The 23,188-nt window shown below is 41.2% G+C and overlaps 1 protein-coding gene across 1 annotated transcript in view; it reads left to right on the top strand.

The window, feature by feature from the left end:
- The window catches only part of IGF1R (insulin like growth factor 1 receptor), a 167,305-nt gene that overhangs the window by 30,315 nt on the left and 113,802 nt on the right, over positions 1-23,188 (top strand). The window contains exon 2 of the mRNA XM_083870773.1: positions 64-609. Coding sequence (XP_083726899.1) covers positions 64-609 — 546 coding nt within the window. The remainder of the gene's footprint in view (positions 1-63; positions 610-23,188) is intronic.

Below are 23,188 nucleotides of genomic sequence, written 5' to 3'. Positions count from 1 at the left end.
CCAGTTTCAAAAGGCTCAGGAATGCCTGATTTACTGACTTCTCTCCCTCCTCTCCCGTTTCAGTCTGCGGGCCAAACGTCGACATTCGCAACGACATCCACGAGCTGAAGCGCCTGGAGAACTGCACGGTGATCGAGGGTTTCCTGCAGATCCTGCTCATCTCCAAAGCAGAGGATTACCGCAACTTCCGCTTCCCCAAGCTCACCGTCATCACTGACTATTTGCTGCTGTTCCGTGTGGCGGGCTTGGAGAGCCTCAGCGACCTCTTCCCCAACCTCACGGTCATTCGTGGCAGGAACCTCTTCTACAACTATGCCTTGGTTATCTTTGAAATGACCAATCTGAAAGAGATTGGGCTTCACAACTTGAGGAACATCACCCGCGGGGCCATCCGGATCGAGAAGAACTCTGACCTGTGTTACCTCTCCACGGTGGACTGGTCTCTCATCCTAGATGCTGTTTCCAACAACTACATCGTTGGGAATAAACCTCCAAAGGAGTGTGGGGACTTGTGTCCAGGAACAATGGAAGAGAAGCCCTTGTGTGAGAAGACATCTATTAACAATGAGTACAACTACCGCTGCTGGACCACCAACCACTGCCAGAAAAGTAAGATTTGAGTAGATAATCCTGTTTTTTTTTGTTACCTCTTTTGGAAGTAAACATTTAGTTTTGTGGTTTTGTTATAAGCTCTTCAGCAGCTGAAACTTTTATTCTAGTTGTGTGTAGTTTATATGAGTTACCCAGTTGCCACACAAAGAGATTCTTCCTCAATCAGTAAAGGTTTGTTTCACTTAAATTAAAAAAAAAAAAAAAAAAAAAAAAAAAAAAAAAAAGAGGAAACAACAATCAGCAACTGTAAAACAAACTCCCTGAGTTACTTCCTCATGGAAAAGGTGGGAAGTGTAAGTATGGAACCAATGCCATTGTAGCAAAGCTGGAGGCAGCTTTACCTCCCTGGAGGACTTTGGCAGGAGGTGGCCATCGAGTGCCATCTCCTCCTGCTGAAGTGACATTCCGTGTGTGCCAGGGCTGTTGCCGTGCTGAAGCTGTTAACTGGACTTTGTTTTTTGCTTCTCTTGGCATGCAGCTCCAGACATTCCTGTAATGGTAAATCCTGTGCGTAAGGACTTGTTTACTGACATTAATTTTCTCAGTACACTCTGTAGAGTCCCAGAGTCCATGAATATCTTGACTCCCAGTGAAGTTACTGTTGTGTGTCTTGTTCTTATCTGGTAGGTTTATGTCTTTCTGATAGCAAGTATTAGCAAAAACAAAACCTGATCTCTTCTCACTTTTTAAAAATAGAGTAAACAAACACATAGTTTACTCAGGTAACATGATTACAGCAGGCTTTTTGAGTTCATCCTGTAACTTTACGAAAGCTGAGCCCTGCAGTATCAGTGGGGCTTCATTACAAACTGGGAGGAACAGTTCCTAAATTCCACGGGCAGTCTTGACCAAAGCTGCCATAATGATAGGAAACACCACAGTGGGAGAGATATCAGGGCTATATTCGGGTTACCTTCATCTGGGCATGTTGTGTTTTTCTAAAGTGGCTTGTCAGTTCCTTGTGGAGTCCTCCTGTTCAATTAGAACTGCAATTAAAGTCGATCGTGGGGCAGTTTCAGTCAACACATGCCAAAAATACCTCTGCAAAAAGGCATTTGGAGTATGTGCTTTTATCAATACTTACAGGAAATAAAGTTCGTTTTTTAAACAAAGCAAAGAACCCCCCTCAGCCTGTTACTGGGAGACTTTGTGCTTTGCCCAGGGCAAGGGGAGTGTTGCTATGAGTCCTGCAGGCCAAATTTATGTCTTCATTAACAGAGTGTAACTCTGTTGTCTACAGAGGGTGACCAAGGTGACTCCTGTGCAACCTCATTGCCCTCAGTGGTTTGAATGGATGTAATGAGAGTGTATTTAATGAGATATAACGACCTACTTGCTTTCTGTTGTGTGCTTTGCCTGTTTGGAGTAGACAAAAGTAACGTGCAAAAAAACTTTTTTGGCATCTAAGGACCTGTTGAAATGATTTGGATCCTAAATACACATGAGAAGAAGTTTGTTTAAATAAAATGAGGTCATAGACTGTGATAGCAGGACTTTGAAGGCAAGGGTGTAGGTAATGGGTTTTTTTTCTATATGTGCTTTCATCTCCTTTCATGGGAGATTGTGAAGAAGAAAGCAAGTATTGGAAAAGGGCCTTGAAAGGCTTGTTAAGAGCATTACAGTGTGGAAAAACAATTTGGTTTAGAGTATCTTAGGATGTACAGCATATAAAGAAATTATCAAATTCTAATCAATAAAAAGAGAAATTTGGACCTGTACTAATCTGTTTGTTGTGATAAACCACAGACTTTGAGGAAGATGACTTAAAATTTACAGGCCATTCATCTGAAAAGAAAACAACCCCAAAGTACTCAAGCTCTGAAGAAAAACAAGGGAGGTATAAAAGTGCAGTTGTTCCAAAGGAAGCTTTTTGTCTCCCCTGCTAGATTGCTCAGGGACTTTGGCAATGAACTCCTGATCAGGAGAGGACTCTTGCAGCACAAAATCACACAAGACATGAAAAAGAAAAGAAGGAGGGAATTTTCAGTTACCGAGTGTTTCAATTGGCATTTTCCTACTGGTCGAGATATGACACCTATGTTATTTTCCAGGGAATATTTTTCTGGTGTAGTATCTAATTTAACCCTGACATTCTCCTTGTGCGTCACAGTAACGTTCAGCTGAAAATGTTCTCTATCATTCAGGGTTCCTTTGTGCCTTTTTTATTTTTCTTTGCTCTGGCTCTGTGGAGGAGTGTGTATTAAATCTCTTTTGTCCTTGTTTAGGTTTTACACTGAAAGATCTGAAGTTGGTGGGTAAATGTTGTGTGGGAACACTTAGTACTTTAACTAGCCTGGCTTCTGTTTAGTTTTGCCGTTGAGTGGAAGTTGTTTTTTTCCTTCTTTTTCTTGCTCACAAACAAAGGAAGAAGCTTGTGCTTCCTTCAATATAACTTGTGCAGGAACAATGCTGAGGGAGGAGGGAGGGAAGGATATGCTGTGTCTGACTTAGAATAATCCGTGGACATTTCTATAGAAAAAACTTCTACAAAGGAACTGTAACTTTTTTACATTTTTCTGGGTATTTTTAAGGTTCAGCGTAAAAGCGTCAGCAGCTCTGCTGCCAGTTTGGTTGCCCTGGTTTCTGTGTAGTGTACATTCCTTTACCTTCGAGTGCCCCAAGGCAGCAGCAATACGAGTTTGCTCTCTTTGGAGCTGCAGCATGTTGTGTTGGGCTTGGCACACTCTCTTCTCTCCGACTTGCACCTACTTTTATGTTGGTGCATTAAGAGCCAGCTGTGCCTCGCTGGGGTTGCAGGTCCACAAAGAAGAATCCCTCAAGATAAAAGGAGAGCACTGAAGTTGTTTGTTTGCATCGGTGCTTTGGGGCACAGGTGGAGATGGAAAAGATAAAAACTGAGCGTCCAGACATACAAATGAGACTATGGCCTTTTATGTTTTTCTTTTTTTTTTTCTGGCAGTTGTGACTGCTGGAAAGGTTTATGGAAGCTGCCTGCATCTCGCTCAGCAGCTGATGTGAGAACCAGAAAAACTGTTCCTGCTGTACCCCTTGCAAGGCTTGTGTCTGATGACACACTAGCTCTGCCTGTCCAGTGGTCTGCTGTAAAGAAAACTTTGGTTGTTTTCTGTATTCTTCTTGCTGATGATTAAATTTTGAGGTCTGTTGCCTTAGTCACTAGGCCTTTCCAAGTCTGCAGAAACCAAATGTAAATTACACCCTTGAAAGGCTGCCTGGAAGTTCAGGATCCCTTGTCTACCATAACCTTTGTGTTCTTTTTCAAGCAAGTCCAGCTAATGCTTCCTAAGACACTTCTGCTATTGTTAGGGCCATAAGAAATGAGCTGGGCAAACTATTTGGGAAAGTAACAGGGATCTGTATGTAAGACCTATGGTGCCCTGTTGGGTTTTTCCCCTATCCTGATTATTTGTCTTCTTTCCCCCAGTTAAGCTGGAGATACTCAGTGTCAAATACTTGCTGAAACTTTTCCTACTCAGAGAAGAGACAAGGGGTCTGGTTATGGGGGAGAAAGGCTGTTACACCTGTGAGGAAAGGGTGTTGTCTTCAGCTGCTGCTTCTGTGGGACAGGATGAGAGCACAGTCTGGGTCCCTCCCCTTGTGAGAAAGCAAATTAGAGCTCCCTTATTTCCCAAAGAGGATGGAATAGCCACAATTCCCATAAAAACAATGATGGGGAGTATCTGAAGTGCGTGAGGGAGCTCTTAAGATTAGAGTTTAGGCATTAAAAAAAAAGATGTGTAAGCTGGCATTGTAGAGAGGACGTGCATTAGGGCTAGAACTATTAAGCATTTCGTTCAAAAGAGGTGGATTTGGCATGAAACAATAGCTCATGTAGACCTCACTGCACAATACAACAGGAGGAAACTTGGAGCTTCTGAATGTGTGAAACTGAGGACCATGGAAAAGGCATGTGAGGATTTGGAGGCCGATGAAGCAGATGGCAGCTGAGCACAAAATGTTTTTAATGAAAATGTATCCTTATTCATTTTTGAATTGGTTTGACAATGGCCCGAGAAGATACGGTGTATGAGGAGCAGGAGGGAGAGAATGACAGTGAGTGGGAAGAGTGGTCCATATGTGCCTTCTACTAAAATGTTTAAACATATGGAGACAGTAACATGATGTATTCTCACAAATATTCGGAATCTGCTCCTGTTTGTTTACACGGAGCTCAGAAGATAATGCAGTTGAGTGGTGTCGTTTGACATGGCTCCATTGACTTGTGCAGTGCTTACAGTGTGCACCAGCTGGGAATCTGCTCCCTGTTGATTCAGCAGAGTAGTGCTGAAAACCATGTGCTGCATTTTCTCCCCCTCCCCTTTCTCTCCTTGTCTTCCCTTCTCTGAGGAATATTCACTGTATTCCCCTGTCCTTTAGAAACAGTGAACGTACGTGAACTGTGTAGGCAGAAAGGGAGGGGAAGGAGTTGGGTGCCAGAGATGATGAATCAAATTATTCTTATTTTGCTGAAAATTATGTTTGCATGCTTTTTTTTTTTTTTTTCCTGTTTGCTGCTTTTTTTTTTTTCCTTCTTAAACACTGAAATACAGTAGATATTATATATGTCAGCTTTAAGCTTTACTCTTTCAGCAAGCAAATTAGCTGGTCTGTGTAACACTAATACTACCTTTGTTGGTTTAAAAAAAAAAAATTAAGTATCATATAAACCTGACCGTATTTTGAAATGGAGAGGTTGTTTGTTGGTTGTATTTGGTTGGTATGCAAACTCTCCAGCAAATAAACATCTTCTGAAAGAAATAAACAGACGAAAAGATAATAATTGTAAAAGACACAGTTGGTATCACCGAGTTAGAAAAATCTGGAGAACGTTAAAAAAAAATTTGTTAGTGTTTTCTTTCTGAATGAAGTTTTTTGCTGACTTTCGCTCCCCTCCTGAGAAGTTTTGCTCTCCAGCCAGAGGTTTCCCAGAATTTTTATTATGGCTGTGAGAGCATATTTAATTAGTAAGCTGGAATGGCCGCAGAGCAGTTTAGGCCAATCTGCAGTTAATTACTGTAGCAGTGGTTTATATTCTGAGAAAAGGGCTAAAATTAAACAAATGTATACTTGCCATTTTTCTTTGTTCTATTATAAAGTGGCATAACCTGGGAAGGAATCATGCAGCCTGCACTAGCCACCAAAAACTATGTGATAATGTTAAGTACTCATCGTGGCTTCCTAGTTTCTTTTGGCACAAAGATTTGTAGGAGACTGTTTGTTTTGAGAGGTCTTTTAATTTGAGAGTTTCATTTTCCAGTATGAAAAGATGATGCAGTGAGCTCGGTCTACTGCTTTGCTACGTGTTCCAAAACAAAAAAAAAAAAAAAAAAAAAAAAAAAAAAAAAAAAAAAAAAAAACACAAAAAAAAAGAAAAAACCAAACTTTTAAAAATACTTTGAAAAGATTGAGAATTTTCCTCCACATTTTGGAATAAAAAATGGAAAAAAGTTGGAAGTTTTTGAAAATACCCAGTGCCTTTTCTACTCCCACACACACTTCCATCTTCTAAAGATGTTGCCTTTTACACTTGCTGCAACTTGCTTTATCTTTGTCAATCCTGAGGTGTGTTTATGGTCACCAGGTGATGTGTAGCCACATTTTAGTGGCCATCCATGCTATTGGAGAAATTGATTTTTCCTGGTGTTGTTTGAGATAATGGGAAAGGGTAATCCATGTGTTGTGGAATGAGACAGTAAATGAGGCCATGATTTCAGTGGCACTACAGTTCCTTACAGGTGGTGGGGTGATTAAATGTATGTGCCCAGTTCCTCTGAGTAATACAAACTCTGTTTTACATAGACACCATTCTTAATGGATTAACTTGCACTGTCTTGTGCCAAGAAACTGTTTCACTATCAGAAAAAAAACCCTGTAGAATTGCAGTTGAGAGGTCACTGATAGGAAATAGTAATTCCTTGGTTTTCTGGGTTGTGCGTGTGTGTTCATTCCTCAGTTCAGTTTCCTCTGATGCTGTGTGGTGAAGAAAAGAGAGCCAGTTCTTCCTTACAGGAGGACACAAAAGCATCAGCAGATTGCACACTGTGTGCCTGACAACCTTCTAGCAGGGAGTGCTTGAAAAGAAGTCCTGGTCTAACCTCACATTATGTGGAAGCTCATGGGAGAAGGGAATTACTCTGCAGCCCAAGGGGGCTGAGGCTGTGCAGCAGAGGGGGAGAGGGAAATGATGGCTGTGATCACATTCAGTGAGGATTTCTAAGATGATGTTTATTTGTTTTAAACTTAAAATAAGAAAAAAGTTTAAAACTTTTAAAACTTCAGTCACATATTAAATTTACTTTTAGAGGTGCTGTGTGTTAGTAATGTTTCAGAAATTTGATAATCTGGTGCTAGCTAGGGCTGGAAAACAGAATGGTTTTGGTTTTACTTGCAACACTTTGGTGTTTTTAACGATTTGTTTTCATCCTGGAGCAGACTGAGAGTGATGCCCTGTTTAGAGAGTTTTTTGGTTTACTTTCCTGTGCAGCAGTGCCACATTAAATCTATGCAATTAAATACAAATCTAAACTTGCACCAAGTCTTTCATTAACGTGCTTAACATGGATTTCCAGGGCCCATTGATATATATGTTAGACAAATGTTAGTTAATAGAATAGACAATCGTATTGGATAGTTAATTAGGTGTAATGTAAGGCTTTAATTTTATGATGAATTTGCAAAACAACTGGGAGCTGGGAATAGCTAGCAGTGTTATAGAGAAAATGTCAGGGAAATGTCAAGTGTAAAACTAAAAGAAAGCTGTGTTTTTACTGTGTTCTTGCAGATGTCACAGGGACGAGGCAAACTCAGCCTGGTTTAGCATTTTCTGCAGTTCTCTGTGGCTCTTATCCATGCAGTGAGTCCAGCTTGGAGTGGGTTGTGAGTTTTCCTAGGGATTTCAGTTTTTACAGGTGATGCTTGTGTGGATGTCAGACAAGGGGTGAACTTGGGCTGCAGTCTTCTTATCCTGGTGGGGGCCCTAAAGTGATCTGTCCTCCACCTGTCCACTTGACCCATTTTTATGGAATATATAGAAATGCATCTTTTGTGATGACTGATCTGCAATTAAATTTGAAATGGGCTGAAGGAAAGGGAAACTTAGGCTCAATCCTGGATAGGAATCTTGCTCTCTAAAAATTTTGAATAGGAGGAACCATTTTCCTATTTTTCCTTCCCCAAACACAGACGAATGTAGGAATTAATTGTTCTTAAGCATTTTCATAAACTGTTTTTATGTGGCAAACAAGTTTTTCAGTGTTCAACAGTCCTGAACCAGCCTTTGTTTAGCCTTCTTCTCCACTAATAGTGGGATTTCCTTTTCAAGTCTGTCCGTGACTCTGAGAATTAACTTCTAATAAAAAGATGCTCGGATAATAATACGTTAATACAGATTGTTGAATTGCCTTTTTTATTTCTGAGGTGAACTCAGCCTGGTTCAGTTGTCGACTGTCTCTTCCTCCCCCTCCTTTAGAGCTTTGGGAATGGAATGTGCATGTGCTATCAGCCCAGCGCTAAAAATGATTTAGCAACGAGTTTGCCCACCATAAAATGGGGAGAGTCTGAGGTGCCCCAGAGCCTGGCTTTTTAAAGCTGGGAACAGTATGCCATTCTCTCCATAATTTTTTTTCTGTTTACTGTTTCTTGCTGGGCAAAGTGAACGTGTAGTTACCTGCCCAAAACACGGTTCTGTGTGCCCGGGCTAGTTATTAAATGTATTTGTGTAGCCCTTGATGGTGTAGGCGAGAATGAATTCAGCACATGACTCTTGGGAAAGGCTGGTGGTTTTTTTTTTTTTTTTTTTTCGGGATTTGGTTGCTGGAGGGATTTGAGAGGCAACTCAGAAGTTCTCAGTTGTTGCTAGTTGAAGTTCAACTTACGCTCTATACAAAACTTCTGCTTTGTATATTGAGTGTGACCCTCCTGATGTGTTTTTTCCTGGTTGCAACATATTGGGTTTATAGGCACTTAACCGTTCCCTCCTTAATAAGCAGTGCTCCATAGGTATCCAGGCTCATCTCTCCCCAGCACACTCATCTTCCCCCATTAATGGCTTCTCAAACTTTTCAATCAATTACGGGGGCAATCGTCTTAATTATTTTTTTTTCTTATTTATTTTTATTTTTTTCCAGTTGATGTGCGAGGGACATAGACGGATGATTAAAGGTTTTAGTTTTGGGAAATGATGCCATTTAGGAAGCATGTTCGAAGTGTTGGGCGCGCAGAGAAAGTCTTTTATATCAACGCAGGCCTTGGGAGGAGGAGATGTTTTTCTATGTATAGAAACTTCCCCGTATAGGATAGCAAGGGGAAGGTTGCAGGGGGGTTGCCTGTCTCTTTAAGTGGGTTTATAATTGGCTAGGAATTTTTGTCAGCTTAGTCACTGCAGCATTCAGCGGATGAGGGAAAAAAACCACAGGCCCCAACCATTAGGGCCGTTGGATAGGCTCTGTCATCCCAAAGGAATGCATGTGAACAAAACACTTTGTGCGGTGCAACCGTTGGCCTAAACAGTATTGCATTCTTAAAGCAGGCTCTGAGTCACATGGAGCAGATGGATTGTTTCACTAAAATGGAAGTTATGTATCACTGAGCGCTCCCCGATCGAGCTTTCAAGTGTGGTTCCAATAGGTCCAGGGTGATGAAGGGGTGTAAAGGAAAAAAAAAAAATAAAATTCAGCTCCTTCTTGTGCGGTTGAAATAGTTTCTGTGGTGTTGAAAAGGTAAGAAAGTGTTTCACTTTGTTAATTACTGGGCTGGCACACCGGCCTCAAAAGTTTCTCCCTGGATTTCAAACCAGTGTGGTCTTTATTCTGAGGCACTTTTTTTTTCATGCTGCCCAAACGAATCCAAAGAAAACCTTGTTTTGAGGGGGACAAGGAGAGGGGAAAACCCCGCACTAAGCCCCAAACCTGTTGGCTCTTCCCCCAATGCAACCAGCTGCTCTGCTCTTCCCCTCCCTGCCAGCCTTTTGCCCCAAAATCTTTTTTTGAAGCCTCTAGAGCCCAGAGTATATTGATCAGTGAGGGAGTAGCTCTGTCTCTGAGGATGCTCCATCTATCCCTTTATTTGGTTTTATCTCTTCCCTTTGAGGGTTTTGAAAGCATCTGATAGGAGCCTTCAGAGCCTGCAGGGGAGGAGCTGTGACTTCTGGCTAAACAAATTCAGAGCTGTCAAGTGGGGTGTTTTTTCTATTTTTTTTTCCCCTTCCTGTTTCATGGGGAATCCTCTTTTAAGAGTGCTCTGAGATGTAGCAGAAAACCCAGGCTCCAGTTGGTCGATGTTGACAACTGCTGTCATTTGGCAGGCTGGCACTGGTGGGAGTGCAGCAAGTTTGGAGGTCTTAATCCAGTTATCACCAAGGCAGGTGTCTCGGAATTAGTGCCTCCCCGTGCTGTATTAATTGAATCTTAAATCATTACAGCACAAAAGGGAAACATTGACTAAATTCCCTTCCATCTCTGGAGCTTTCCTCGTGAAGGCAGCACATGAATAGGAGCTCTTTCTTAGAGGAGCTGGTTTACTTTGAGTGCCTGTGAAGGCTGTTTGGCAGAATCAGAATTGACTGGTCCACGTGAAGTGCTACACGCAGAACCGAAATTGCAGTGAGTCACTGTCTGCTCTGTCTTTTGTGATCTGAGAGTCTGGGATAAAGTACTGCAGTGGGTGTTACAGATAAAACCAGTATGCAAATCCCTAATTCAAGAGATGAAGCCTTCTTCCTCTTCTCCTCGCTGCAGTTGTTTGTCTGTGTATATCCATTTCTCTTCTGTAGAAAGAGAAATTAAAATAATCAGTAATACCTTGCACCAGGAGATGAAGAGAGCGGTGGCAGGGAAAACAAATACTGCTTCCAGCTGTAGAGAGATTTTAAATTCAAGGGCTGCTTTAGGATCAAGTGGTTTACAGGAGAATATAAGTAATTGGAATTCATCTTACAGATGAAAAAAGTCGTAGTCTTCCTAGGCAAAAATTTTATTATTTTCTACCCTTAGGATAGAAAATGGTTCTTCTTTGAATGGTTAGAGTTGTCTGCACCCATAGATGATCTTTTTAGGAGAAAAGGTGTGAGAGAGTGAGGGCATTTTGGGAGTGGAGAAAGCAGTGGAAATCTTTCAGCATGTCCCTGGTGACAGTGGGAGGCCCCTGAAGTCCGTGGCAATCTCAGGTCGCAGCTCCAGCTCTTGTCTGGTCTAAAAAGAACGTTTTGCTCTGTGAACCAGCATTGCTGTTTTAATCGTGGCACTGTTTTAATGGTGCTCAGATCAGTGTGCTGTACCTGTCCTGTGCTGTTCATGCTCTGCTTTCTGGATACAGTGTTCATATGCTTTCCAGTAAATAAATTCAACATGGTGCATGTAGTACCTGAAAATCTCAAGCTGTGAAGCTTTCTTGGTTTTCTTGTCTACTTATTAAATATTCATTGAAATGGTAGCTGGCCTGGGATGAGGGAGGAGGAGGAAATGTTGTTCAACAACACGGGGCTCACCCATCACCATAAATGGTGCAAAGCTCTGTTTACATTAAGTGTGCTGTAATGGGGTTACTGCAAGGAAATTGCATAGCAAGAAGCAAAAACATTTGCTTTTCTGTGTGTGCTGAGTGGGCTGCATGATCTGACCTGTATGTGAGGGTGCTGTCTGGACAAAGAATGTCATGAGCAAGTGGACAGCTATTTTGCAATGTTATCCTACTCATTCTTTTAGTATCCAGGAGACACTGGAATTGGTGTGAATAACTGTGCCGTGCCTGGTTAAACACAATACCCTCAGGGAGTTAAAAAACCCCTAAAAGGATGACATCCCCACCTCCAAATCTTACAGCAAAGGGAAAGGATTTTCCTCCCAGCTTGTGTTCCCACAACAGCAGCAAGTGTGGCAGTAACTTGCCCGGGTTCTCTTGCAAGCTTCTCTTTCTTCTCAAACCTCTGCTTTTCTTGTACTCCTTCCCAATGTGTGTTTGGGAAACTGGGAGCCTTCCCTTTGCCTGCCTGGCCCTTATTGCTGTTCTCTGCAGCAGCAGCAGCAGCACAGAAATGATGTGCCTGTCCAGTTCATTCTGCTGCTGCTTGGTAAACTAATGAGCAGAGGCACTGCAGCTGCCAGGAGGAATTCCTTTCCAGCAGTTTTGCGAGAAAAGTCAGCAGGATTAGGGCCTGGTTCAAACTTGATTGTTCAGCATATCTGCTATGCAAACCATTTGGGTGAGGGAGAGAGCAACCAGAGTGGCAACCAACTTTGCTTGAGGCAGAAACGAACTGTGGGAACAAGGAGGAGACTGTCTTGTTCTTTATAAACCATAGTGTGCTTAGAGCATTTTGGTGTGCTCGAATACAGACATATATATGTGTGTGTATATATATTTGTATCTTTTTCTTCTCTGCAGCAACACCCTGAGTTAGTGTCTATCCTGGCTTAGAGGAAACAATTATTTCAAAAGCCTTTCTTAATGGCTTTCTTAATCACCTTTAGAGCTTCTCTCATGTTTTGCTGCTTGGATGTGCCTGCTCGTGCCAGATCGTGCACTGGATCTCACAGTTCTGGAGCACCTACTTAGTTATCTATCTAGGCAGGGAGTATTGGGGCACCTCCCAAGTATTTAAAAATAGAAATAAACATTTCATGCTTGCTCTTCCTTCCTTGATTAAATTTATAGGGTTTGTGCTGGGCTTGTTTTGCTTTGTGTGGGTGAGTGGGTGTGTCTTGTGGATGAAAAATTAATTGTGAGAGAGCTGGAGTCAAAGGAATATGTTTGTACCTTAGTTTGGAAGCTATAAGGTCTTTGGTCATTTTGCTTTCTGGAGTCAGTTTACATGAAGGTTCAGCTTTCTATGTTTTTAAGTTTATTTTAGTAGGGTTTTTTTTGGTTCTCAGTGACTACGTAGTGAAATGCTGCTGCTGTGGGAGGCTGCACTCCCAGCAGTGCTCTTGAGCATTTCCATGGAGCATTTGAAGTGTCTGGAGAGAGACCTTGGACTGTCTTACCTGGAGCTGCAGGTACAGAAGGTTGATTTTGTCATTGTACTGTTGGAAAGACAGTCTGGAAACAGGGACTTTCTAGGATGTGATAGCTGAAGTGTAGTAACTGCAATACCAACAGAGGAAGAGCATAGAAATGTGATTATAGTAATGTGTTCTGGAGTAGAATTAAGTGAAGGAGGTATTCAACTCTTTTTTAATTTTCTTGTTAAGTGCTTTGCTGCACTGGTAATTTTTTTTTCCATTCCTGTGAAGCAGGTGTGGTTTAACCTACCCACATGCTGGAGTAATAAACACTTAGTGTTGTATGTAATACATGGAAAATAGGATTAGCAGAAATAATAAAAACACGGTGTTTGTGCTGCTGCAGATGTGAGAGCTAATGGGACAGCCAGGGGCAAGTGATGAACCAGTTAAACAGGGACCAGGAACTCTGGTTTAGCAAGCCCTTCTCTTCTGAGCACAAACATGGATACAAGTTACAGTCTGATTGCAAACTTGTTTGTTTGACTTTCACTCCGTGCTCCCTGAGCCAAGCTGCCTTAATTATACAAGGGAATTGCTTCTCAAAATGACTTCCAGATAAATCATTATCTGTACTTGAATGACTCTTACATCTGTAGCAGTCTTGTCTCCAGGTGAGGAAAGTATTCCTGAGGGTCTGTTCTAAGTGCATTTCCTTTGGAAGGCTTCTATTGACGTGCTTTAGTCTGTTTCCTCACTACCTATTGTGTGGGACTAGGCAAGAAAATAGTAATTGTGGAGAAAAATATTCTGGGCCAGATGGTTTGCTTTGTAGCATGGAGGATAGAGGGCTGCTTGATTTCTTACATCTATTATTTCTGCTACTCTGGGCTGTGCCTTTGGTGGAGAAACTCTTTGCTAGCTCAAGACAGAGTGGTGCAGGTATCAGCAGCTTCAGGTAGAGCCTAAATTGGGGTGTGTTTTAGAGGCCTGTCCTCATCAAGTGAACTTTAATTTAGGAACCATCTCATATTCTTACTCTCTGGACATTCTGCCAAAATGGGTTTGCAAATTAGGGCTTCTAAATTAATGCTGGGTGTTTCTCAGTGAATGCATCACTCTCCATCCTAAAGCAATATCAATAAAATAAAGCATCCTCCAATTTATAGGAATGATTTTTTTATATATCACCTTTTTGTCACTGACAGAACTGCTGAAGTCCTGCCACTGATTTTGTTTTTTGTTCCCTACTCCTTATGTCATCAGTGTATTTTTTTTCTATGAAGCAGTGGCATCATACTCTCACTTAATATTTGAAATCTCCTTTTAACAATTGATATGCATTCTCAACATTTTTTGTGAATGAAGAAGAATAAAGGTGAAATTTGGTGTTGTCAGTGAGATACCCTGATTGATTCACAGATTTTATTTCTCTTAAGAATTGTTCTGGTCCACAGCTCTCTGGTGGGTGGTCTGACAAATCAAATGTAAGGTGCCTGAAACCAGTAGTCCTATTTAAAAATCTAGGCCAGAGGATTTTGCCAAGTGTAAACATTGTCTCATGGTGTGAAAAACAACCAAACAATTTTGGTTCATTAATATAATTTACTTGAAGACAGACAATGCACTTGACATGGCTGTTTATACCCAGGCTTTTATGCCATTCATATATCTGATGGGTTTTTAAATTGGTTGGTTTAGAGCAGGCCAACCAGAAGTGGCTTTTATAATCCATAGTAGTAATTTCTAGATTCTGCAATTACACTGGATTTATTTATTTAAGCAGGCACCTTATAATTAATCTTCTAGTTGGCTTTGACAGCAGTTTCACTGGGTCTTCCCATTGCTTTTTTTTTTTCCTTTTTTTAAAGCCTGGAAGTCAGAGAGCCTTTGATTATTGCAGCTATTTCTGTAGGTAGCTTAAAAAAAAAACAAAACAAAACAAAACAAAAAACCAACAAACAAACAAAAAAACCCAAACAAAAACAAAACCATCTTAGCTGTGGAATTGGGTTCCATTCCACTCCTTTTGGAAATCACTCCTTGTGATTTCACTGCGCTTCATGGCAGAAGCTCCAAACTCAGCATCTGCATCTCCTGCCCTGGAAACACAGAGGGATGGGGAAGGTGCTGCAGGTGTGTCCCAGCGTGGAAAATGTCCTTTCCTTCCACCTCCCACGTCAGCCTGGCTGTGTCTGTCTGGTGCTCCATTCACAAGGAGGAGGTGGCAGTGCCAGGCTGTTGCTGTGTCTCCTCCTGTGTGTGAATCCCCTCGGATTTTGTGGCCTCCAGAGAAATCCCACCCCAGTTGGGCTGGTGGAACCTCCACAGTCCTGTGTGTTCCCCAGGGTTTGTTGTTGTCAGACCTCATTTTACCCCCCCCACGCCCTTCATCCTCTTTTCATAATCCCGTCAGTTTGGGGAATGTCTGAATAGTGTTTATTACTTTTATTGTTTGGTGGGAAAATGGCCATGGAGCTTTGATTGTTTTATGGCAGGAGAAAGGCCTTGTGGAACCCCAGGCACTTTGTTGGTTGTTTTTTTTTTCCTTATTTAACCCCAACAAGGAGTGCAGAAAAGTAACCAGTAATTTAATTGTAAGTGAAGAATTTCTTGCTGGTTATAGCCTAGGGACATGTTTTATTTGAATCCAAAAATCAACCAGAAAATAAATTTAATTACTTTCTAATATATCTTGTTGAAGCATGGATCAGTCTGTGCTGCAAATGAGCTTTGGAGGTTCTGGTGAGAGAGAATGCAGATTCCAGTTTTGCTGGTAGATTAAATGCTGGATGTCAGCACTTTCTCTGATAACAATGTTGTTGAGAACTGCTCTGGCACACCAGATTCCCCTGCATGCCTGTAGCTTGCTGTGGAAGTTAACTCAGGACTTCAGCTTTTGTCATGCTCCATTTGGAAAGTTTGGATTTCAGAAAGGGGAAAATGATGCTGCCTGCTTTTTGCATCTAAAACAAAAGTGTACAAAGCTGGAGCAGCTGATTTTGCAGCTTTCGAAAGAAGTCTTACATGTCTTTCTTCAAAGAATAACTTAGTTTTTATCTTGTTGTATCTTTCAAAAGCTCAATCATTAGATCATTGGTATCATTAAAATATCAACAGACAAATGATGAATGCCTTGTTTTGCCTTGCTGGTTTTTTTTATTGGGTTGTTTAATTTGGGTTTGTTCTTTTTTTAAAGATAATTTTCTGCAAGACGAAGCCATTTCTCCCAGCACATTTGACACGTATTAAATATATTAGTTTTAGGAAGATGCTGAGCAGTGTTTCTTATGCTCTCTATTCTCCTTTTCCTGTGGGCAAAGAGAAAAAAACCATTTAATTATTTACTGTGCTCCAAACAGTTGAAAAATAAATGTTTGTAGACACTTTGTGTCTTTGTCAATTTACATGCTAAACACTGTTGATAATTATGGGAAACATGCCAGTTGAATCTTTCCTGTGTACAGAAAGTTATGGAGTTGTAATTTAAAATTGTCCTGACTACTCCTAATAAGAGAAGTAAAGTAATTTATTACTATTGCTCTCCTTGTAAAATACATTGAAAAATCCATAAACTGTTTTTTTTGTTCTCATTTCCAGTATTTTAAAATCTTTATAATCTCTCTCATGTCTGAATTTTGAAGGACTTTACCTGATGCTTTGTGTCTGTGTCTCCCTGTGTTATGTCTCTGTGTGGGCAGCTCTTTAAAATGGGTTTTGCATTTTAAGGTGTGAGATTGGGCTTGGTTTATGGGACAGTCACTGAAGCTGCAGTGTCCCATCTGTCCCATAAGGAGGATAATCTTATTTAACATGAGTGTTGTGGTGCACCAGCGTTCCTGAGTGGCTGCAGGTACCCTTTATCTGCAACATAAAAATTAATGAACATCTTACCTGGAAATCTTGTTGTTAAAGGCATTTTTTGTTACTATGTAACCTTCTTTTCTTATATTTCCCCGGACCAGTGATGTATAGGACTGTATATTACATATTTCAGTTTGCTGCTTCTGGAAAAGAAATCTGTTTGGGTGGATATGCTGGAATTGTTTTGGAAGCACATGTAAAGCACATTAAGCAAAACAGATTTAAATTCACCACTTGAGTATAAATATCCAACAGGACAGCTTACAGATTTTTCATCCAGCTTGCTGCCTGGGGAGTTGAGGTGTTGTAGAGGAAGGAAATGTACACAAGGAGGAATACTCACTTCTCCGTTAATTTTTAATTGCTTTTGTAATGTCTCATATATATAAGGCAAGAACAAAATGCATTAAGTTTTTTCTTAAGCAAGGGAAAAAACAGTCTTTTAAAATAATATTCTGATTATCTTCGTTGTTATCATACTAATTGATATTGTTCTGTCACTGTTGATGGGCAGTAACTAATGAGAATTAACTATATGAGTTCTGGAAGGCCTGATTTTTAAAAGTGTTTTAAAATGCATCTCAGTGACAGAAGCCAATGTTACCTGTTAGCAGCACGAATGAAAAACTCAAACTCCAGCTCTTTTAAAAGATTGAAAATAAGTTAAATATTTTATTTTATAATTCATTCATGATTCAGCTCTATTAGGAAATTACTTGTTTTACTTAACTGCATTAAGAACAAGACAAATTTCAGACCCTTTTCTCATTTCCAAGCCGAGTTTAGTTAGGCATAAAAGGAGTGTAAGCACTGTGAATGTAGAATTGTGTAGTCAAGGTGAATGGGAAGGTGAAATCCATTATCTGCTCAAGTGCTGGTGCAGGTTTGTCTTTGGGAACATGAACTGCTGCGCTGATATTTGCTGAGAAGCCTCTGCAGTGTGTGTGCATCCTGACACTGCTTTTCCCCCTTGTGAGGGAGAACAGTCATTTCAAAAATAACATCTGCCATGGCAGCCTGAAAACCCATGTCGCTGAACCCTCTTTTTTTGAATTTGTAGCTGAAATGTCTTTTTTTTTTTTTTTTTTTTTTTTTTTTTTTTTTTAAACGTCTGCTTGCAGTTTGTCTCCCTTTAGCACCTGTCTGCAGCCAAGCTCAGTTAGGAAAGAATAATGTAAATTTGGCCTAGGAACAGGGGTCAGTTCTGTGGTTAAGTGTGTGTGTAAGTGGTAGTTAGTGCAGGAAGGAAAAGTGACTTTGTTCTGTTGATGGATAAACATGTCAGCCATGGCACAGCCTTACCTTGGCCTCTCTTGAGGCCACTCCAGGCAGCACAGAAAAAGCATCACTGCATGTGAAATGTCAACTCTGGCCAGATTTGTTGGTCCAGGTATCACAGAATATTGTGTATAAAGTTTTGGTGCATATTTATTTTAATTTTCAAGGAGAAACCAACACTGGTCTATCTTCTTATGGTCAGCTCAAGCCACCTGGTATCTAGGAATGTTCTTTTGAGCCTTCTAGGAGCATGACTGTTCTTTGGGACATAAAAGAAATTGGAAAGGTTTTCCTGTAATAAAACAAACCTTTAGCAAGCAGAGATTTTGTTTATTTTAAATGGAACAGTTTCCCTCAGGAGTAACTGGTTTGTGGGTAGCAAATCCAGAAATTTGAATGTTGTGGTAGGAGAACGTTGGAAAGACAGAAGTTTATGTCCATTTCTGTGAGTGAGCCAAAAGCTCTTCCTGGAGGATCCTTTCCAGAAGGTAAGGAAGGCATGGCTTGGAAAGGTAAAGGTCAAGTCAGCTTGAGCCAGAGAGGCTTAGATCTGCACATGGGGGAGAACATCCCGATCCTCAGCAGCTTTGCCTTGGGATAATGCTCTTGGAGGGACAGGGGGACAAGTTCTGCTCATGTATGGGGAAAATGGGATGCAGGACACTTAAAGGGCTTGATCAGACACACGTGCCTGAGAGGGTAGGAGTGGAAGGAGGATCCACATGCTGCTGGTCTGGTAATCTGGTTGTGCCTCACCAGCTCAGTGGCAATGGCAAAGACATGACGTTCACTGAGAGTTCCCTCCATGAACTCGCTATGCCTGTGGATTTTTAAACTAAAAAACCCCCTTTGTGCATCTATTTTACGTGCAATCACAGTCCACAGACTAACCAACGTGAGAGGGTGGCATGGGTTTGTTTTTCTCACTCTTTTATCCACCCATTGGAGTTGGGGATTTACTGGAATGTGGATGGATAGCGAGCATTTTATTTGTTGCAGCCAGAAGAAAGATGCAGCAAACTTTAATTCTGAAGAAGCTCAACCTTTTCAAAGAAATCCTCCAGGGAGTCATCACTGTGAACTGCATTGACTGAGAAGCATTGACTTGGTCAGGTTACATTTGTAGAAACAAACGTTTTTTCCGAGCCCCTCGTTACCATTCCGAAGGCTTGTTTGGAGAGGCCCTGGTCCCCGGGAGGTGGCTGGGGCTCTGTCTGTGCTCTCTGTGCTCTGTTTGGATTCCCTGTAGCTGGGTTGGAGGGCTGGAGAGCACATGGCTTTTGTGTGGCTCCTAATCCTCTGTCTGAGCATCATCCTCGACTCAGCGCGGAGAGAGCCGGGGGAGGCTGAGCCACAGAGGAGTTGGGTCGGCAACACTGTTATCAACCTGCTTTTATCCCACCAATCCAACCAAGCTGATTGCGTTGGAACAGTGGGATTTCTTGTAGCTCATGAGTGGCAAACAGCTCTGTTTGCTGTGCATGAGGAGTCGGGATCGTCGCTGTTTCCTGGGTTGTAGCTTGGTGTTTTCTCCTTGGCTAGCACACATGGACAAAGCACTTTGTTTGGCCTGCTCTGCCAAAGTCTAGGGCTGGACAGTGTTGAACTGTGACCTGAAAAAGTTTACTTAGTAATCTTCCATGTCCCTGTTTTACATCGAAGATTCTCCTGGAAATGCCCAAGGGAAAAAAAGAGGGGCTGGAGGTGGCTGGTTGTTGAAAGCAGTCAAGTTGTAGTAAAACTGGGCCAATTCGCAAGTTACTGGCACAGTTCTGTGAATTTATTCATCATATTTGGCTTATTTTGCTTTGTGGATGAGACTTACATGAACGGAAGACTTCACATAGTGAGGAAGAAATTACTATTTCAGTTGTTCCTACTTGCTCTAGAGCAGGTAGGGTGGTGTTACCATGTTACCATTTTCATGCAATGTGAAAGTGGCAAACTTCTTTAGGCAGCACTTGCACAATTGTATATAAGACTGTTAAATTCCCCTCATTTCCCTGCCAAAAATAATAAACCTTGAAAAATATGCAAAGCATTCCAAAGCTTGTAAGCACCAGCGTGCTGAACTACAAGGTTTCTACATTTTTAGAGTCCCATTTTAGATGAACTGTGGGGGGATATTTGTGTTCTCATCCTGCAGGTTACCCTGGGCTGCTGCCTTGTCAGATCTGGTGCACACAGGAGGGTCAGGACTACTCAGTCCTGGAAGGGAGGACCTCAGAGAAAAACAAACCTTGGAAGAGCTTGACTGATTTGTGTTAGGATTCTATTTCTAATTATTATTGCTGCAGTTTAATACTGGAAGCATTGTTGTGTTCCAAACAGTGGTTTTACAGAGTTCAGTGCAGATCTTCACTGCTTGAATCAGCACTTAGCAAACCTTTTTCTCCAGAATAACAGGAGCTGTGTCAGTAGTTCAGAGTACACAACTGTTTGGTGTTTTCCTTGTTTTTCCATTTGATATTGTCATCGTGGCTTTGTGGACTTAAGTGTGATGCACTATTAATCACTCTCAGAGCAGCTGCTCCCAAGAAGTGAGTGAAAACAGGATACAGGCTGCAAAGCATGGTGGGATGTTTTGAAATAAAAAGCACTTAATCAACATTATTTAGATCAGACAATCTTTTTATTAAGTATTTGAGCCCTGTGCTACAAGATGATGCTCTGAGACAAGACAGTTTTGCATTAAAAAAAAAAGTATTATCCACATCACATAATACTCAACAATTTAATGTTGGAGTGTGCTTTTATGTTAGGATCTTGTTAAAATTCTGCAAGAGATTACCTTTGCATTTTGCCTGATCTGAAACCCTGAAATGCTTGATGTTGAATCTGTGAAGTTGTTTTTTTTTTTATTTAAAAAAAGTCATTGCAAATCAAGCAAGTAAAAGGAAGAAGAAAACTAGCCATGCTTACATGCATTTAAGTAGATGTGTGAGGTATTTGGATTTCATATTTGCACAAAACCAATACATTTTTTCAGACAATTAAATATTTTGCAAATTAGTCACACTTAAACTGGCAATTTTTTGAAGTAACCATAAAAGCAGTTACTGAGCTAAAAAAATCTTTTGTTTCTTCAGCTCTAATCCACATTTATTTTTCTGATTCATCTACCCATCATTGCCTTTAAAATGTCTTGTTCTTTGAAATGCACAAATAAGTTTCATCCTTGTATTTGGGAGCAATTTTATTTTAAAAAAAGAATTTAACACCCCTCACCATTGTTTTTTTCAATTTTGCCACACCCACCACAAGATAAATTCCTTAATTTTGTGCTGGTTGCAGGGTAATCACAGGGAATGGTGCTCCAGCAGCTGCGTGTGTTCAGCTGCTGTTTGTGACCACACCTACGTAAGTCAGCACTGAATGTGGATTTTTGGGATTGTGTTAGAAGTTAAGAAAACTTCATCTGGGAATTATCTTTAGCTGTAACGTGCTGAATGACTGAGAGCTCCAAGCATCTCTTGCTACACACAAATCTACTCTGTAAGTACCAGTGCAGTGAGCCACAAGATTAGAAATATTAAAAAACTAAGGCAAAGCACTTGGAGTGTGTAAGAGTGAAGATGTGTAGTGTTATGTCTATTTGGAGAACCATGATCTAATCTTATTTATAAGTATCAAATGAAGAAAGAAAACATGCTTTCCTTGTGTGCTCAGCATCAGGACCTGCAAAAAGATGGCTCTTATTTCCTTTAAAACAAAATAACCTCCATGAAAAAGGCTGATTGGAGGCACATAATAGTGGTGGTTTATGTTCTTGCTGATATATTTCTCTGCTAGGTATAGGTTTGAAACTGCAAATACTTTAGGCCTGTGGCTGCTCACTTTGGTATCAAGTGAAAGCCACACTTGCATCAGTTCCTCCTTGCTGAAGCTGATTTTCCTCTCCATAGCTGGGCAGGAGGATGTGAGCTGGTGATTCCCAGCATGGGGCTGGGATGGGTTTCCCATCTGTTGTGCAGAGTCAGGCTGACACACAAAAAATCCTTCAGCTGTTACCACTGTGAAGAAAACCTTCAGGTGGTGGGGAAAGGAAAACCTGTGGAGTCAGAAATAAGTCTTGATGAGTGGGTGGGGTTTTTTTCTTTGTGTGTTTGAACTTTTGGGGGGATTTTTTTGGTTATGTTTTTTTTCCCCCTTGGGTCCCAGTTTGAATTCTGGGAATCTCACCTTAAATAGAGCAACAGGTATTATTGAAGGTGGGAGAGGATGTTCAGAGGGGTGTAGGGCTGGGGGAACCCCGGATGGCTCTTTAGAAGGAACTGGGAATGTAAAGATATTTTTTGAATTGCTGTAGTGGCAATGAAATTGGTACTTCATAAGTATTACAGGAAAAAATACCCTGAAGATGCCAGTCATCAGTCCCAAGCACAGCTGTGCTTTTCTATTTCTTTATTTTTTATTTTCCTAGTAGCATGGCTGGCTTAAATGCTTCCTTGCCCTGTACCAACCTCTGTGCTGGTACAATTGTTTATGGACTCAAGCAGTGACTGGGAGCAGAGAACTCCATCTGGGTTAAAAATAACTTGGTCCCAGAAAATAAACTGTATTTTTAACTTGGATCAGATTTCCTGGTCCAGAACACTATACAGCCCTGCAAACACTTGCAGTCACACAGGGAAGGTGCTTGCCCTGGTCCTTGGGGCAACTGGGGCACTTTAAGCCAGGTTTTATGTTATATCCCAGTTGCAATAAGCTTTGCAAAGAGACATTTTCAGCTGTATCCCAAGCTTGCAGTGCAGGAATGTGTTTTGTGGGTGTTTGGGGCCTTTTTGAGCTCTAAGTATTGTGTTACCAAAACAGTTTTTTATCTATTTATTTATTTATTTATTTATTTTTTGTTAAGTAACCAATCAGGCATAATTTTCAACAATAATAATAGCTAAAAAAATAATAAAAAAACCCCCATCCATTTAATACTGAAGTGTTTATTTTAGTGGAATGGCTTGGGGAGCGTCTGCCATGCAACAGGAGGGAGAAATGGTGAATTCTGGAGGCTCACAAAGTGTTGTCCTGCAGGTTCTGTCCTCTTGGCTTCTTGGTGGGGCTGCAAAGGTAGGATAGCACTAGAGGCTTGTCACATGGAGACAGAATGTCATCCATACCTTTTAGAGACATCCAGGGGCTGCCAGAGATCCGTGTGGCACTCGGGGAGACCTTTGGTACAAGCGCGTGTCTCCGTTCGATGGGATGTGCCAGTTCACAGTTCAGTCTGTCTATTGTCTCCTGTCACCCTCCCTCTGTGGCCTCTTCCTCACATGGTCTTCCACTGCCTAGAAAAACACGTACTGAGCCATCTTCTAGTCCCAGCAGTGTCATAGAAACAAGCCAGGTGTTTGGTACTTGCTTTTAGCAGGTAGAAATTGGAATATTTCCGAAGCAAAGCCATTAATTTTTTCAGTTCTAACGAAAAAGCCGCGTACCTTCCACATGGATAGAAATGAACATGCAGTTGCTAAGGAGTGAGCACATCCTGCTTTTCATGTGGGAGGTTTGCCAGAAGACTC

The sequence above is a fragment of the Zosterops lateralis genome, assembly GCF_965231275.1.
Source record: "Zosterops lateralis genome assembly, chromosome: 13".
Taxonomy (NCBI): domain Eukaryota; kingdom Metazoa; phylum Chordata; class Aves; order Passeriformes; family Zosteropidae; genus Zosterops; species Zosterops lateralis.
This window is presented reverse-complemented; position numbering and strand designations above follow the sequence as displayed.